The sequence below is a fragment of the Drosophila busckii genome, chromosome 2L (genome assembly GCF_011750605.1).
Source record: "Drosophila busckii strain San Diego stock center, stock number 13000-0081.31 chromosome 2L, ASM1175060v1, whole genome shotgun sequence".
NCBI classification, from domain to species: domain Eukaryota; kingdom Metazoa; phylum Arthropoda; class Insecta; order Diptera; family Drosophilidae; genus Drosophila; species Drosophila busckii.
The window spans coordinates 18,567,384-18,586,940 of NC_046604.1; the positions used below are offsets into that span (position 1 = coordinate 18,567,384).

General features: G+C 38.7%; 1 protein-coding gene across 1 annotated transcript in view; it reads left to right on the forward strand.

Annotated features, from left to right (window-relative positions):
* Positions 1-19,557, forward strand: part of LOC108607924 (homeobox protein 5) — a 49,091-nt gene that overhangs the window by 11,209 nt on the left and 18,325 nt on the right. The window contains exon 3 of the mRNA XM_033294957.1: positions 15,727-16,558. Coding sequence (XP_033150848.1) covers positions 15,727-16,558 — 832 coding nt within the window. The remainder of the gene's footprint in view (positions 1-15,726; positions 16,559-19,557) is intronic.

Below are 19,557 nucleotides of genomic sequence, written 5' to 3' on the forward strand. Positions count from 1 at the left end.
GCCCTGCAAATGGCCATGGAATGTTGACTTGTCTGGAACTGAGACTGAGAACTGAGCTGCAACGAATTTGAAATGCGCTGCTTTTTATATAAAAATTACGGATTTTTAATTTCATTTGCAAGCTGCTTAAAGCGCATTGCGAGCTGCGCTTAAATTTATGCATTGCCTTAATCTTTGCTACGCTGCGCGCTCTTCGCGCGTTGATGACTCTGCGCTCTCTTTCCCCTTTGCATTCATTATGTCTGCTCAACTTTGCACTCAGCAGCAGCAGCGACGACGACGGCAGCGGCAGCGACGCCAGCAGCTAAACGACTTGAGACACGCACACTTGTTGCTCTTTATGCTCTTTGACTGCTTTTGGCTTTTGCTTTTGCTTTTGCTGCGGCCCATTGCATGCATTTATTTATTGTTTGTTGTAGTTATGATTTGCTGATTTCTGCTGCTGCTTCTTTATTTCTCTCTCTCGCTCTCTCTATCTCTGCTGTTTACTTAATATCTGCCTGCTATGGCTATCGATGGCCACTTTGGCCCCAACGCACCAACGGTAGCCGCCGCAGGGCGCAATTATGCCACTTGTTGGAATTTCACTTGAATTCAAGCCGAGAATGCACTGCAAGAAATTTAGCCCTTTAAGTGCTTACGTTAAATAACAAGCTAACAGCTTAAAACAAAAGAATTGTTGCTATTACATATTTTATTATTTTATTTAAATATAAAGTTATGCTTTAAATAAATTTTAGCTTTTATTTAATGCAATAAAAACATTTAATATTAACTTTAATTTTATTTGCTCAAGTTTAATATGTCACTTGGTGAAAAATATTCTGCTGCGCTTCTCTAGTCGCTTCTCAAAGGATAAGCTAAGGCGCTTGCTCTGACTTGTGCCAATTAAATTTCTTTGACTGTGCGTGAGTGTCTTTAGTTCTCTCTCTCTCTCTTCGCTCCGCTTCGCTTTGCTGTCTGCCCTTGTGCGTGCCATTGCAGTTTTTGCTCTTCGCGCCCCCTTTTGTGGCATATTTAATTCATTTGTTTTGTTTCATTCGCGAGCCTAGAATTGCAAATGAGCAAAACGTGTAAATTATACGCAAATAAAGCACAAAAATAAAATAAACCTCGACGCGTCACAAAGTTTCCTACTCGCTCTCGCTCTCTCTCTCTCTTTCTCGTTACTCAATTACAGCCGCCATTGTCACCCAAAACGACTCCCGCACCTTTTGTGCTTTGACTGCCTTTGGAGCGAAGATCAGCGCAGGGGGGGGAACTAGCGTGAGGGGAGTGAGTGCTTTGGGGGCATTGGGCACGTCGCGACGTTTATTCATCAGCTTTACAACTGAGCCACATCGATAATAAGTTAAAGTCGTCGTCAGCGTCGTCGTCGACGTCTCACCTGACGTTAACTTCAGCTGCGTCGCTCTCTCATGCGCTCTCGCTCTTTTGAGTTATGTTTATTGTTTGTTTTGGCATTCCTGCGCGTTCGCTGCTCGTCAAAGGTTTGGCCAGCATCTAGACGCAGCCAAGTTCCATCATTAAGGTCAGCCAGAGACTTCTAAGAATTCCCAACTAAAATATAGTTTAAATTGCAAAATAATTCCAAGCTACTTCATCTAAGATTTTCGCGCACTAAAGTTCAATTTAATTGATTTTAATTTTTAAGCTAATGCTTAACATTAAAAAGCAGCCGCCGCCTCAAGTCAAGAGTTCATTGAAATTTGTGACCTTTGCCAATTGAATAATAATTGATATTAATTAAAGTCGAAAGGTGACTGCTCAGTTCATTTTTTGCATACATTTTCGACATTTGTTAATAAAAAAATATAATGTTAAATTTAATGACATTTGCACTTGAACTGCAGCTAATAACGAAACATAAATAAATAAGCTAACAAAGCGTACGTACGTATGTGTGTGTGTGTGTGTTAACCATGACTGTAACAAATTCAACAAACGTCATTGAAACAAAGCAACAGAAAAAAACAATAAAAAATAGCCGTGTAATTGTCAAGTCCAAGAGCGCGCGAAAAAATATATAAAAAATACTCAATAAAAAACAACAACAAAGGCAACTTCAAAGTGCGTCTTGTACATTAAGTAGCGAGTTCAACTGGCGACTTGTTTAAGGTTTAAAAAAAAAAACTCATGGCATGCCACAAGGTTGAATTCTCTCGCTCTCTCTCTCGCTGCGGCTTTCGGGGGCAGCACCTTCAAAGCCTCAATAAAACCTTAGCTTATGCCTTGCCTTAACTTTACTTAACTTAACTTATGGAGATACCAACGCGTAGCGCAGAGAGAACTGACAACGCTTTTAGAATTCAATTAAAAAATCATTGAACGACGCTCGCGCACCAGTCAACAGTCAATATGGCAATAAAGCCCAGAGAGGTAGCCATATATATATAGTAAAGATATAGAAGGTGCTGGCAGCGCTTGTAGGAGGAGCTGAAGACGACGACGGCAGCGATCATTGGCGCAGATATTGACAAAATGTCGCAACGTGCGCAAAATATTGATGAGAATGAGAATTGTGCAAATCGAGTAACGAAACGAAACGAAACGCTCTGAGTTATGCATACGCTGCTGCTGCTGCTGTTGCTGTGTGTGTGTGTGTGTATCTATGTCTCGACTGTAGTATCAAACTGTAGTATCAAGCATAGAATCTATATAGTTAATAAGTTTAGCTGATGTAGCAAAGCAACGCCCCCACTTTGATTTTCATAAACTACAGTTGGGACCAAATAAAAGTTACAAACAGGTTCACCAAAACTTTCAAGCTATCAAAATGCCGCTGAGACTAATTAAAAAATCATGTCAAACTGTTTGATTGAATTAAGCTACGCTAACTAAGAGTACATGGCCTAAGTTGAGAGCTACAAATGAAAGCAAGTCAATCATAAATTAATAGAAATTAAATCAAGCAAAAAGCTTTAAATATACGAAAAGTTTTCATTGAAAACCAAGCAATAATATTTAAAAAAAAAAATACTACTTAGCGCTCATATCTAAAGTAAATTATTTACTTACATGTATATATAAAATAATATTGAAATAAATTTAAAGACATAAAAACCAAGCTGAGTATATTAAAAAAATTGCTACTTGAAGTAAAAAACAAATAAAATATTGACATATAAATAGCTCTAAATAAATTAAAAAAAAATGAAAAGCAAGCTGACAATATTTAAAAACAAGTTACTAACTAAATAAAAAAGTTAAAACAAGGTATTCATCTATTAAAGTTACTATAAATACATGCATATAAAATAAATCAGGTGCAGAGCTTTAAATAAATTAAAAACTTATGACAACTGAGAATATTTGAAAAAATTGATACTTGGAGTAAAAAGCTTAAATAAATACTAAAAAATTAAAGGCAAGCTGATAATATTTAAATATAAATTACCACCTAAATGAAAATGTTGAAACAAACTATTGATCTACTAAAGTTACTATAAATACATGCATATAAATTAAATCAAGTGAACAGCTTTAAAGATATGAAATAAATAATATTAAAATCAAGCTGAGAATATTTAAAAAAATATGTAATTTATAATTTAAGAATATAAATTAAATCAAGTGAGCAAATTTAAATATATGAAATAGATAATATAAAAATCAAGCTGAGAATTTTAAAAAAATAGCTACTTAAAGCTAAGAAATAAAACAAATTATTGATCTATTAATGCTCCATGAATATAAATTAAATAAGTTATAAAAACTAAGCTGAGAATATCTGAAAATATTGCTACTTGGAGTTAAAGGCTAAAATAAAATCATTTATTTATTACTAAAATAAAATCAAGTATACGCTTAACATAAATTAAAAAAATATAAAACTTGCTCTGGGCATATTTAAAAAATATTGCTAGCTAAAACTGATGCTCAAAGATAAAGCTATAATATGTAAATTATATAAGCTTGCTATTTATTTATAGAGCATTTAATAGCCGTTATATTGATAGCCACTCGTATTAAGAGCATTTAAGCTATTGTCATATTAATTTGGTTGTAACTTTCATTAGTTTGTTTGTCTACATTTTACGATGCGCGTGACCCCAGTTTGAATGATTCTTTAGTTATTTTTTTTTGGTTGGTGCTGGCTCTAACCACTTTGGGCAGAGCTTTGTTGTCTTTATTTATTTGTATTTAGCTTGAAGTTGTTATTTATTTCGTTTGCTGTTGGCCTCGCCAGCTTTATGACACCCAAAAGCAAAAGCCAAAAGACCAAGAGACTGAGAGAGAGAGAGAACTTTAGCTTCTACTTTTGGTGTTTGATCATTCAATTTGAAAGTTATTCATTATGCGATCACGTTCATGTACGCACGCCCAATCGACTGTACACACACATAGACACACAGGCACATGTGTGTGTGAGCTGTGTGTGTATTTAGTCAGAGAGGTCAATGTTCGTATGACAGTCGTCAGTCAATTTTGAGGATGGTAAAAATTTCAGTGCTCAGTTGCTCATGGCCACAATTACAAATTGAATTTCCAACACGTTGCTAGAAATTTTTATGGGCCCCCCGAACGTCTAATGAACTTTTCACTTACGAGCCAGCGGCATTTAATTTTTCTTTTATTAGCAATTCTTAGCCCTCTTTGACAACTTGTTTAAGTCAGTTGCAGTTTTCCGTTTGCAGCTGCAGCGCATTAAAAGCAGAGCCCACTTCCTGTTGCCCAAAGATCCTGAGCAAGCAAAAGGAAAACTGCCGAGCTCAACTAATCTTCATTATCAGCTGAAGCTGCGACTGAAGCTGCAGTTGGAAATGAGTTTTGCACACGCTGTAAAAATTGCTATTAAATTGTTGCTGATTTTATGTGTCTTTGGCTTCAGCTTTGGGGCGTGCGGTTCTTCTAGCTGCAAGATTTCCTTACTCTTCAGTGTGTGTGTGTGTTTTTTATGTTCGCTTACTTAGCAGGGTGTAGATTTGTATTCATTATGCCAACAGCTCGCCCCGCTCAGCTCGAGACCAAGTTAATGTCTCAATTAGTTGGCTGAATTTTTGTGGTTAACTGATTGCGATCGTTGGGGCAACAAAGTGTATTCGTCAGCAGGCAGCTCTTGGGCTTATCTGTTAGATAAGTGCGGATCTGATTGTTGCTGCGCCTATCGCAAAACTAACAAACAAATAATTAAAAAAAATAAAGTAACGCAACACTGACGATCAGTTGAAAGATCAGCAGCAGCAAAGTTTGTGTCAACAATTCGCTTGAATTAGCTGATCTGCTTATATAGCTTTATAGCATACTTAAGCTAGCGAACTAAAAATTTAGCTTGCGCTCAAACGATCGTTCAAAGATATAGCATACTTAAGCTAGCGATCATTTCTTTATTTGATTTGCAGCAGAACTAAAAATTTAGCTTGGCGCTTAAACGATCGTTGGAAGATATAGCAAACTTAAGCTAGCGATCAATGCAGTCAAGTTTGCTTTTATACGATTTGCAGCAGAACTAAAAATTTAGCGATCGTTCCAAGATATATGCGTTGAATCTCTTGTTAAATAAAGCAAATGCCGATCTCTTTACTTAGATTAGCGATCAGGCAGTAAGTTTGCTATGACTTATTGCTAAAATTTGTACTAAAAATTTATATCATTCGAAGATATATGCGTTGATCTCTTAACTTAGACTAGCGATCATCGATCGTCAGTAAGTTTGCTATGATTATTGCTCATTTATTTTATACGATTTGCAGTTTATCTTGATCGCAATGCCCGATCTTTGCTTCATAGCATACTTAAGCTATATACGAGTTCACTTGCATATTTATCTCTAACCGATCTTACTCATAGATATGCCCAGATCTGCAATAAACTGAGCTCGAATTATAAACGAATTCCCACTTCGCCTGTCAGCGCGACTGACTTTTCGCCAATTTATGCAATTCGAAGTGCATTTTTGGCCTGACTGCGAAAAAGTTAACTGTACAAAAATGCATATGAGCAGTGCATAAACATTTATTATCCCCACAACAACAACAAATGGTCGTCCATATAAGCGAAGTGTAATAGTTCAATCACTTGTCACTTGCATAGCCAAGCAGTTCCAGACTCTATCGCGCAGCTGTCTCGCTCTCTATCGCTGTCTCTCTCTTGCGATTTGTCACAAACACCAATTTCGTGTGACAAATTTGTAGTGCGAGAGCGAGGCAGAGCAACAAAGTTTTGGGCTCAAAGCCAAATAAGGCGACTCCTTGCAGTTGAGACTTGAGTTTGAGCAGCACCCCCAATTCCCCTCTCAGCTGCGCCTTAGCTGCAAGTACTTTAAGCCAGTCGTATACGTATTCACTATTCGGTATTCAAATGGCCTAAAGATGCCATCGACTTGGACTTTGCGCACAGTGTAGCCAGCTCAATTGAAATTGGTAAGCATAGGTATGAAAAAGTTGCTAAATTACTAACAAATTTTCATTTTCATTACATGCTACGAGCTGTGAACATAATTTTGTATTAAAGTTTGTGCATAGCTTGCCCCACTGTGCTGCAGCTTGGACTTTGTGTGGAACTTCACGTGCCGCATTCTCTTTTCGCTGTGTGGCTGTCGCTGTGTTGCATTTAAAATGCAAATTATCATCATTATGATTGCAACTCCTCAATGATGATGATGATGATGATGATGATGATGATGCTCGCTCAATGATCTGGCAAGGCGCAGTGCATCGTTTGAGAAATTGTTGGCAAATTATTACCTTGGCCAGAGCCATAAACATTGGCGCGTCTTCACGTGCCACAAAATGGGCGCAGAGACAAAAGTCTGTCATAAATTTGTCAACGAAAAGGAAAAGAGGGAAAAGCAAAGCAAAGAGCGAACATTTCTCTTGCTTGGGTCTTGGGTCGGTGATTTGTCAATCCGTCATTGGAGCGCCTCAGCTGCAATTTATGTGTAACTAACTTTACGCCCACACTGCGTTGGCAATTGGAATTGAATTGCTTCGATTTGTTTGACGCTGATTCCTTGAAGTTCTGTTGATTTCCTCATTGTTGTTGTCACGCGCTGTTATTATGCAAATATAGCTGTTAAATTGCTTGGGGTACGCGTCATTTAAACGCATTGTAACCAACTCGTTTTTAATAAAAAAAATAAGGCAAGTTGCTGTTGTTGTTGTGGCATCATTATGGGCCATTTATGTTGCATAAATTATGGCGTTTATCTTTTGTCACTTGCGTGAAAATTGTTAATAATTTGCGTATTTAAAGTATTTAATTGCAAAGCGTTAAAACGTGCGCGCATTGAAAAAATCTTTACAAAATAAGCTTATAAGCTGTGGCTATTGTTAAGCCACCCACACACACACACACAAAATATGCCTAAAATGAACTCAGCTGAACTGCATAAAACAGACAAAAAAAAAAACGAGCACAAAGGCACAAACTTCGGCATCAATCAATGCGCAAACGAAATCTGTGCACGAAGCGCATTGCGCACACATTTAAATCAAAGAGAGCGCGCGCGCTTGACGCTGCGCTCTTTAGTCAAAGAGAGCGAGAGCGCGCGCTTGTTGAAGAGCGCAGCCCACACGTTTGACTTGAGGGCAGTCAACGGTCGTGGACATAGCTGTTGTTGTTGTTGCTTTTGCTTTTGCTTTTGCTTTTGGTGTTGTCGTCTATATTTACACTTGTGGCCTCTTATCAAATGGCAGCGGCGCAGTTGACTTTTTTGACGTTTGTGTATACATGTGTTGTTGTTTTTATTGTTGTTGTTGTTAGCTGATCTGTGTACTATATGTAGCCCGAGTGGCTGTTGTTGCTGCTGCTGTTGAATTTTGTACGCGGCGTTGCTGCTTTGACTTTTTTGCTCACAAATATGCACACACATATATTATATATGCATGTGTGTGCTTGTTTGCTTGTGTGTGTTTTTGAAATGGGAACAGTCAATAACAGCAAAAGTTCAAGTCAAAGATATTTATTTTATATAATCAGTCGCGACATCGCGCGTTTGCGTATTGTTTGCATTTGTTGTTTCAATTGTTTGTTTATAAATGCGATTAATAGCGAAATAAAGTCACATAATATTGCTATATATATAGAAAGGGTCAGCTGTAGTTTTTTTTTTAAGTGCACTACTTGGCGTATTGATAATACTTTTTATATATTGCAGGCCACTCAGCAACTGTTGCTGTTGCGATAAGTTGGCGGCGCTCAAAGGTTCTGAACCGCTTGAACTTGCGTTTACTTTGTATGCTCCAGTCTATATATTTTATATATTACGCATACGCCTAGTGCAAACTTCGAATTCGAACTAAATTTTATGGCGCTCTAAACTTTCGAATTCCCCACTGGGCTGCGAGACTTTGAAGCGCACCGAAAGTCACTAAAGCGCATTCTTAGCTGAATTTTATGTTGCCACCGCATTGATTGATAGGTGCACTGCTTTTGCAACATTAACAAGCCACACTCGCTCACAAGTTGTTAACAGCACAGCGCACGCCCCAAAAGCCACAAAAAACAAAAACGCCACAGCAAGTGCCGCTGCTCGTTTGGGCCATAAATTTCGAGTCAGCGGCAGTGGCAGCAGCAACTTGAACTCAATAGAATTTATGTGCAACATGCAACGATTTTTGCCACATGACTTCGACTTGGACTCGACTTGGGTTTGCTGCTTTCTTTATCGCTGGATATCAATCAAGCGTTTGGCAGCTGCATGCGGAATTAGAAATTAGCTGCGGCCATTTTGGCTCAGTCTATAAAGTTCAGAGTTTGTGGCTTTTATCCCATTGCCTGATATATGGACACGAGTCGAGTGTGTGTGTTGCAAGAGTTAAGAGCCAGGACTCGGCCTCACTCATTTAATTGCTGACAAATTTATAGAGCGCTGCGCATTAATTCGCTGCGCCCAAATCACACAAATGCATTAGAGACACATGCGGCAAGTGGCAAGCGGCAAGCGGCACCCTCAATGTGCAACAGACTCGACTCAGACACGATCGCTGCTGCCTTTTCGCTACATTCATTTAATTATCGAATTTAATTAATCTGCACTTGATTTTTTACGCCACAGCCGCGCGCAACTTGGCCAAGACGCCAAGCTGTGCCACCAGTCGCGGCGCAACATGTGGCAGCAGCCAGTTTGCCCAGCTGGTTTTCTATTTTGATTTTGGCTACGTCAGCCCCGCCCCGCCCCTTCCCTACGCATTTGCTTTGCGCCTATCAGCGCCACTCTTGACAAATTGTTTTTTAATTTCATTTATTTTCTTTTAGTTTATCAAATTGCTTGACATTTATCTACAGCAAACAAATAATATTAGGCAATTAATTAAAGCATGCAAATTGTTTGTCAAAGCAGCAGCAACAATTAAAGAATTGAGCGCAGGATTAAGCTGAAAAGTTATTAAAGTTAAGCAATGAAAATCAAAAGCGAGCTGCAGTTTTAAATTTTTTAGAATTTTGTGCAGCAAATTTGTAGACTAAAATTCTATAAAAAACATTTTAAATAAAATAAAGTAAAGCATAAAACTCAATATAAATATAAGGATTACTTTTGCAAACTAAAAATGGATTATAAAGCATTAAAAACTAAGTTTGATTTAAATGTAAGCAATTCAGTAATGAAATATTTATTTGTGTGCAAAGTGTATATCGTAGTGTGGACTTTGCCACCTGCTGTGCGCTAGATAAATGAATTTTCAACTAGTGGGCGGCATTTGTGTTTTAATTTAGTCAAGCCACAAATAAAAGCGCAATTACTTGTTTATAAAAATGAGTGAAAGAAATTAAATTTTCATTTTGTATGTTGACAGCTCCGGTTAACGGTCGCTTGTCAGTTTAAATTCAAATTGAAATCAGTGCAGCAACTAAAAATGAAGCAAACGCATTCATAAATTATTAACACCTAGTGCCATTTGAACTGGACAAACTGGAACTGGAACTGGAACTGGAGCTGGCGACGCTCTCGCCTTTTGCTTAATCAAAAATTCTAATTACGCGCCAATGCGCTTCACTAAGATCTTTGGAGCTTGCAGCAGCATAATTGCTTTAATGGAATTTGTGGCGCACTCGCTCGCTCTTGCCGCTTGACTTTGATTGTCTATGGGCTGGGGCAGGGGCTGGGGCTGGGGTTTGGCTTTTTGGTCCATTGCGGATGATGTACAACTCCTATTAGCATTAAAGTTTATTATCGACGACGACAGACGTTGAATTCTGAATTCCTGTAAAACAGGTGCAACACACACACACACGCACACACACATAGACTGAGTGTGAGGCCTTTCAACTTGTTGCAGATTTCACTTGGCGTTGTTGCAACGCTCGCTGCTCGCTGCTGTTGCATGCCGCATGCATTTGGCCGCTAAAAGCGCCTTATTTGGTTAAATTGGTGCAGATTGCCTTGGCAGAGCGCTAAGTCTAGAGTGACTCTTGAGGCTGCCACTGTTGCTTGCCTCAAACTGCACTAAATAATAATTAGCACAGGTTTTTTTCTTCTCTCTCTCTCTCTCTTTGTTTTTTTTTTTTCTTAACTTGACTGTTGCTTGGTTGGCCGCTTGGCTGCCTTAATGCGCTTTGGTCATTCCACCGGGCCAAAGCCGCAAAGTGTTGCCCATTGCTTGTGCTTGTGCTTGTGTTGCATGCCACACAGCCAACCACATACGTATACGGGGTGAAAATTTCCTTAGAAATTTTCGTGCTTGCTTTGCTCTGGTTTTAATTTGATTTTTACTTGCGGCCTGCTGCTTGCCACTCAATGCTGCCACAGTTGCAACAGTTGCTTTTCTTTTGCTGCTGCTGCTGCTGCTGCTTTTTGGCCTCCAGGTTCAGGTTCATAAATTTAAGAGATTCGTTGATTTTTGCTGTTTGTTGCAACTTGCGCTGCAGTTTGCAGTTGCATGTCTAATGTTGCTGCTTGGCTGCATATTCGCGTGTGCGCTATGCCCACATAAGTTTACACTCCCCTCTTCACCTCCCATTGTTGCTATCTCTTTCTTTTTGGCGCACGCGCGCGCGCTTTGCTTGCTGCTTAGCCATGTTTGGATTATGCTGCAAATTTAATTGCATATCGTTTGTGTTTTATCACTCAACCGCACATCACCTGCCACCCCAACGCCCCCCACCCACCCCCTCCTCACTCTTGCTGTGTATTGCACTCACTGCTAAACAGACCATTTGTGCTTATTAACCAACTGCTTTCATACTGCCTGCAATTAGTTTGCTTATGACTGGGCCAAAAGTTAGCTCAAGTGTGAGCTCATGAGCATGATCCCCCCCTGAACATATAACTATCTTTTCTATATATCTCTTGACTAACTAATTACCAAGCTAACGGCTCAAACTGCTAAGCAACAATTTGTAATTAGCAGAAATAATAATAAAATGCATTTAACTGCATAAATATTTGAAATTCTTTGCCGCATAATAACAATAAATAATTATGAGCCAAATAAAATTGCTATTCTAATTTTATAGCTTCTTTTTCTATTACAAAATGTTATTTTAAATACTAAATTAATTAATTAAATATTAAATAAAGATTTCAATTCGTTTATCATTTTAATACGCATAATAACAATAAATTAATATGAGCCAAATAAAATTGCTATTCTAATTTTATAGCTTCTTTATTTTAAATACTTTCTCAACTAAATTGTTTGCAATTAAATTATAATAATTACTAATTTGTAACTCAATTTTATTTGTTATATTTGTTGCCAATTGAACTTTTTTTGTTTTAGTTCTCACTGCTCTTTGTTTTTGATTTGTTAACTTCCCCAGCTACAATTTGCATTCCATGCTCCATTATCAGCATAAAGATAAACCCATTTTGGTTTTAATGACACTGTTTGTTGGCATTATACGATATCAACTTCATATATCAAACAAACATTATTTGATAGCCCTCCACAGATAAAATATGAGACTTGAGCGTCGCTTAATTATTTATTTATTATTGGCAGGGCTAACAAAATCACACTAATGAACTTTGAATTACTTTCACCAACGCACTTGTACCAAAGCAAACAAAGAGAGCAACAACAAATGAAATAACAACAAACAGCAAAAGGGCAGCAGACAAAAGGCAAAAGTCAAAATTCGAAATCAAAATATTATCAGTGAAACGCGCTGCTCATGTACGCACATAAGCTTGTGTGTGTGTGTGTGTGTGTGTGTGTGTGTGTTAGTGTATGGGTACACAATCTTTAACACCTTGATGATCTAATAAATGCGACATGATTTACAGAAAAATATAAAAAATGTGACCGAAAAAGAAAAACAAGCAGCCAAAGAATTTTGAAGCAGCAAGCAACGAATGGAAAATACGCTAAGAAACAAAATTAAAATTAAAAATAAATTAAAATAATATAATAAATAAATACTAATTTTAATTTAGATTTAAATTGCATTTAAATCAATAGTAGTTAGCTTTAGTTTTATATATTGTTATCAAGCTGTCAGCTGATATTTTTTTCAAGTGTATACGAATAACCTTAAAAAGAGCAGGCAGAGCAATAAACAGAGCTACAGCCTTATATGGTCTACTTATTAACTTGCTATGCACGTAGTTCAACTTGGGCTGGCAGTTGGACAAACAAAGTCAGAGGGCGATAAGCAGCGCAGCAGAGAAGCAGCCAAAACCCCAAGCGAACACTTGAGATACAAATAAAATCACAGAAGAAATATAAGAAAACAATATGCGAGTCATACTAGCGACTGAAACTGATGCAGTTGCCTGATAGTTGAGTTGAGTTGAAGTTGAGAAGTCTATATGTTTATCTCTCTCTCAGTCGCTCTCATTCGCTCTCTCAGTCGCTGAGTTCACCTCTACCCCGTTTTTGTCATAGAGAGCGCGATAAGCGTTCACTTCAAGTAAATGCGACGCGTCTCAAAGTTCGCATAAATCGCTTTGGCTTTGTACGGGGCACTGTTTGCTCTCGAGCGTTGCGTTTTTATTTGGTTTTTAAATGAGGTCAAAAGCTGATAAGCATTAGCTGTGGAAATAACTCAGTACAAGTCTATATATATATATGTAATATATAGACGAACTCGTGGCCTAGACTTGCAGCAGCTGTGCTATCAAATCAATTTATCAAATCGAAATCAAATTACAGGCTCTGACTTAAGGTTGAAATGTGAGTGGCTCGATTTAGTCGTAGGCTATGAAAAATTGTCACATGACAAGCAGCAAGACGTCAAGAGCGACAGTCAGCCAGCCAGCCAGGTCGGCAGCTGTGTTTGCCAACGTGCTGTTTGGTTAGCTGAGCTGTGGGGGAAGGGGCGCGAGGGGCGTTGCCGTGCCCCAAACAGCAAAGAGCGCGTCACATCAGGCAAATGGCAATGAACTTTACCGTTGTAATTTGTTTGGTACCCAGAACTTGTCGAACGTGCCCAGACTCTGGCTCAAGCTTCAAGCCAAGCCTCAGTCGCAGTCGCAGTCGCCGTCGCAGTCGCAGTCTCAGCCTAGCCCCTAGTTCTGCCGCTTGCTCTATAGCTCGTCTATTAGTACTATTGACACTTGTCGACCCAACATGCGGCCTGTCACACTCACACACACAGCTACAAATATGTGTGTGTGTGTGTGTGTGTGTGTGTCTATACATAAAATAGCAGCAAAGTCAACAGTATGTCGCGTCTAAAGTCTTCTAAGCGCTGCATGCGCTTCCCGCTCTCTTTCTCCCTCTTTCTCTCTCTCTCTCTCTATAGCTGTCTCTGTCTCTGCTGGCAGCATTCGACATTCGGCACTTAGCACCAGCATTGGCACCACAGAGATGCCAATCAGCAGTCCAAACCACAAGCCATGATGAACTTCGTAGCTGACGTAGCGCACACTGGGCTCAAACCAATTGTTAACTGCAATAAAATAAAGCTCAAAGCTACAATATAAATTGAAAATTTATACACAAGTTTCAAACTTAAGCAAATATGTAGCTTATGCTACGTTGAAGTTTAAATAAATTGCAGGTAGTGCCAAACTATAACAATCTTGAACTTAAATTTCTCAATTGTTAAACATCAGAAAATATAAAGAATAATTTATTTTATGATATCGATATCAATTATTTCATTATTTGTATATCCTGAAGGCCTTAGTTGCTCTGGCTATATCAATTGTACTATAGAATTTAATTCTAGGCAACAATTAAAATAAATAAATAAATAAATTTCATTATTTTTATATCCTGAATTTTTATATCTGGCTATATCAATTGATCACCATAGAATTTAATTCCAGGCTACAATAAAAAATAAATTTAATTTTTATTCAATATTATTTCATTAACAATTACTTTATTTAATAAAATATTGTACGACTTAGTTTAACTAATTGTAGCCCCCCAATTCTTGCGCCTCTTTAAACTTGCTGCACCCATACATATTTTTGAACTCTTGCGCTTACTATTTGCAGCCACTGTGCCACTTTTTTTTTATGACATTCTTAGGCGCAAATCAACACAACTTAATTTCTGTGCTAACTAATGATAAACTCAATTTTATGATAACCAAGCGCGCATTTTTTTTTATACTTTTTTTAGTTTTGTTTTCTCTTTCTATAATATTTATAAAATTGTGTGTGTGAAATTTGATACGTCTGCAATCTCCAGGGGTGCACAGTTGAAAATAAACATAACTACAAATTGTTGTGCAGCTCGCTCGCTAGTAAATTATATCATTTAATTATTTATGTGTGTGTCTAGTTTGCTATTAATTTACACCTTTCGGGGAGGGGAGGCGAGGCCAAGCCAAAGGTCAACGCTTGAGCGCGAAACATTGCACCGAATGCAATGACACATGTTTGTTTATTATACGCCTATGAATTATTTGTTTATTTTTATTGTTTCTCTGTGGAGCCAGTTAAATTACAATTAAATTATTTATATGCGTCAAAAGTGAAAAGTAAATAAATGTTTGTGCCTATGTAAATAAACAATTTAAGGCGCTGAGGCGGCAGCGGAAGCTTTAACCGCACCATAAAGTTCAATGTATGCCATTGCGGTCTGTGTGTGTGCGTGAGTGTGTGTGTGTAGCGCAGCTGCGGCATATGCATTCCCTTGTGGCATTGCTAAAAATTAGCAATAAATATGTAGAAATTTATTAATTTGTTAAGAAACTTTGAAAAAAATTCTTTGAAATTCTTTGGCTTATAAAAGTTGCAAGAAATAACACAAATATAATATTTATGCCACAATTTTTCTAAAGATAAAGGCTAACATTTTAGATTTGATATATTTGATATAATAAAATATTTATCAAAGCTTGCCAAACAAATAAATTGAAACAGCAATTGAACTTCAAAAATCTTTACTCTTCACATTGCCAAAAAGTTTCGATCAAATTGTTATTAGATCATCAGCAATTGTTGCTAACACTAATGTAATTTCTTAAAATATATAGAACTGTCTGTTCATATCGTAACGTATCTATGACAAATGTTTTATTGCTCACTGTTGTTGTTGCTGTTGTTGTTGTTAGTGCGTCGTCATTTTATTGTTGTCGTCGGGCGTTTTGCACCTCAGCGCTCACCTCGATAATGAGCTTAGGGGTTCAACATTGCAGGTCAACGGTTTTGTTAACATATTATAAGTTATTTTAACCTTTGGCCGATTTGCATGCGACTCGCGATACGACACCGCGTCGACTTTGTCAATCGTCGTCGTCGTCGTCGCCGTCGCCGTCGTCGAGCGTTTGCTGTAAGTTTAGTAAACTTTTGACGCGCTTAGCGCACGCAGCTCCCCCCCTCGAGTGAGTCCAGCTAATCTTGAACGCATTTTTATGTTTTACTTTTTTGTCTTTTGGTTGCAGGTAACACACCCACCGACATATTGCAGCAGAAGCCTGCGAAGGCGACAACGGCAACGCCACTTAATCCACACAACGCCGAGCAGGAGCAGCAGTTCAATTCGTTGCCCGCGGCGGCGGCCACCAAGCGCAAGCATCTCGAACGCTTGGCCAGTGACTTGCGCCAGCTACAGCAGCAGCAGCAGCAATTGCACATCAGCAACACAGCCAAAATGTTGAGTGAGCGCTCGCTGCTGTTGAGCGGCTACGGATCCATGGATAGCCAAGCCAAGAAGCTATGCGACGCGAGCAGCGCAGCCAACACAGCAACAGCAGCAGCAGCAGCCAACACAGCAACAGCAGCAGCAACAGCCACTGGCAGCAGCGCGGCAGCAACACCCGCAACTGCCAGCAACAGCTCCAGCTCACCTACCTCCTTCTCCTCCAATTCGGCATCAGCAGCGCTGGCAGCAGCCTCATCCACAGCCGCTGCTGCTGCCGCCTACGCAGCTTTGTATTTCGAAAAGGTGAAGCATGAGAAGCTGTCGCCGCTGCATATGACGGGCGCCCAAATCGACTCGCTCAAGGATGCGCTGCTGGAGTCCACGGCTATGTCAAGTTTGCACAACAACAACAACAATAACAACAACAACAGTGCTACATTTAGCAACAACAACAATAGCAATAGCAGTAACAGCAGCAGCAGCAATAGCAATCAGCAGCAGCAGCAGCAACAGTTGCTGAGCCTAAGCAGCAGCAATGTGAAGCGCGAACGACTTAGTCCTGGCAGCAATTGCAACAGCAGCAACAGCAACAATAACAATGGAGAGGTGAACGTTAATACAGCATTTGCTAGGTGAGTGAATTTAAACTAAATAATATTTATACAATTAAATTAAATATTAATTAAACCGAACTCAGCTAAATATTTATTTGTAATTCAAATCAAGTCGCTGAGCATAAAGAACTTTAAGACTTACATAAGCGATAAGTAATTTATTTAAGCTGAGCTTAAGCAATTGATTAGGCCTATTGAGTACTCAGTTAATCACATATATAAATAAAAGTATATAGCATATTAGTAACATTTATTCAAACCAAGAGCATAAAGGATTTATTAGCAGCAAAGCATTATCCAAAGTGAATTTATTTAAGGCTTATCCGTTGTTACTTTAAGCTGAGATATATAAATAAAAATGCCTAATATATATTTATATATTTATAAACAAAATCAAGAGCGAAAACCCAAACCCTTTTACCTAATTCAAAGCTTAAAAGCGTTAAAGATTTTATTTAAACGAACTAAAGACATAAATAAATATGAAGATATGAATATTTTTGTAACATTTATTTATAATTCAAACCAAGTTATAACCAAAACAAGCAATTAATGAGTTCAAGTTCAAGTTCAAGTTCAACGCTAAGATTTGCGCTGCTGCTGCTTGGAGCAACCGCCGGAGCAGCTGCCCGCAGCGGCGGCGCCCACAGCCGTTGGCCGCCTTGAGCCATTCACAGTGCAGAACATATTGTGATAATGCTCCCGACGCAGTCGCTCGAAGTGCTCGCGCCGCTGGTGACGCTCCTCGGTGGCAACGCCACTGGCATCGCTGGCTGGCGCTTGAGTGTCCGTCGCCGTATCCGTGGGCAGCGTTATGGTAATGGACGGATGATTGGTCAGGTGCGCGCTGCGGTAGCTGCCGCTCACTCTCAAAATGGAAGTGGGCACGGGCGTGTTCGCCGCTCTTTGCTGCTCCGTATTGCCGCTCATTGTGTTCTGTAATTTTTTTAAATCAATTTAAGGTACTAAAATCTGAAACGTCTACGAACAATTTAGTAAATGCTAACTAGCTCTCAAGCTTACGCCTAAACTGACAGCTTAATTAGCATTTCAACAAATTAGTGGCAGCCAAAAAAAATTTATTAATACGCATCGATAGCGAATTGAGCTACTGTGTGGACTGTTTGGCTAGCAAATTAATCAAAACGGCTAAAGACAGAACCGAAAACACAAAACGCAAGCAAGAAAAACGCCGAAAAGTTGATAAATCAAATTAATAAAAGGCACAGCCCACAGCAGAAATGAAAGAGAAAAAAAAATGTAAGAATTAATACAGACGGCAGCAATTAATACGCACAACTAAATTAATGGTGTTAAAAGTCCCCGCAGGTATTAACATTAACAAACAATTTATCACAATAGAAACTTAAAAAATAGCAAAACTTTAGTCACAGATCTCTTGTGGCTACATTTGTGGCCTAAGCGCGGCTTTGGTTGGGCCGCTTGGCTTATTAATATTAATGAGACACGTTCGGCACACCTGAGGTGTGCGCCCAAAACTCCACTTAGTCGACAAAGATCACGACAGACGGACGGACAGACAGACAGTTGTCAATGCCTTAAGCATATGCCATTTGCTTTTGTTTGCTTTACATTGAGATTAGGCCCAGAGCTTGTTCTTGCTCTAAGGTTACGTTGCTTAACTTGATTTCTTAGCCTGGCCTGGGTGGTCTCGGCGATCGAGCAAAGCGTATCGCATCGTTCGATATCGTGAGCTCGAATCAACGGCTTATGAATTATGGAATAAGCGAGCGACGTCAGTGGCAACTGTCGCTGGGGCGCTTTGTTTATTATTAATTGGCTGCGGCAAGTCAATTAACGAAAAATAAATGCCAATATGTTTATTAATATATAATTTTTCATTAAGCCGAGCAGCTGTTGAGCTAACAATTTATAGAGAATTTATTTTATATTTGCTGCTAATAATTTAATTAAATGTTTCTTTATTTTATTTACTTTTATACATCACAAGTTTAGTTTGTTGTATTACGCTTTTTATTTTCTATAAATTTGTAGCCAGCTATATTTATTATATAGACAACTTAAGCGCGCACTTAACCTTCCAATTTTCTATAAACAAACTGCGAGCTGCACTTGGCGCTTGAGCGGAGCGAGCAAATCACTTAAAGCTCTTTGAAGCAGCGCGTCAAGTTCAAGTCGCTCAACGCGTCTGCGAAATGTGAGCCTGAAATAAACTCAAGATTAACATATATCAGCCATATACTTAAATCTTAGACTGCGCGAGTTCAGTCAAGTTCAGCGCTTCGGCGCTTTCTTTATTCAAATCGAATGTGAATCAAATATAGCTGAGCAAACTATTTTTATCTTTAACATGTTGTGTTCTTTTGGCTAAAACATTTTTGATTGCTGTTTTATGCTGATGTGACGGCCATTTAAGATTTCTCATATTGTTGTTGCAATTTATTTTAGTCCGTGTGGGCGTAACAATGGACACCATTTGCATATGAGCCACGCCCTAATCAAGTGACCGCATAATAAAGCCAATTAGCCATGCCATAGATCAGCACCGTTAGATACAAGCACACACATCTGAACAGGGAGTGGGGGAGGGGGAGCGACACATAATCGCACCATAAACAATTTGAACAATTGCCAAGAACAAGCCTAAGAAACAAACAAGCAACACAACTAAGTAGCTGCTACCAATTGCCAAAGCAATTTGCAATAATCAACAAAATTTTTTGTTTTGTTTAATGTTGCACAAAAAAACAAAAAGCAAAGCCAAACATACTACAAAGTTAAACAACAAAAAAAAGCAACCGAAAAAAAAGTTGTAGCGTTTGTTGTAGTGCAGCAGGCAACATAAAATCGACAGCCAAACAGATCACGATAAATCAATGGCTGTAAAAAGGCAGCAGCAGCAACAACAGCAGCAACAACAACAACAACAGCAGCAACTGTTTGGCTTTTATATATAAATTTGCAAACAGCCACCGAAGCAGCAGCACAAAAGCAACACGAAATGACCGACGACGTGCAACTCGTGCTTGCAACAA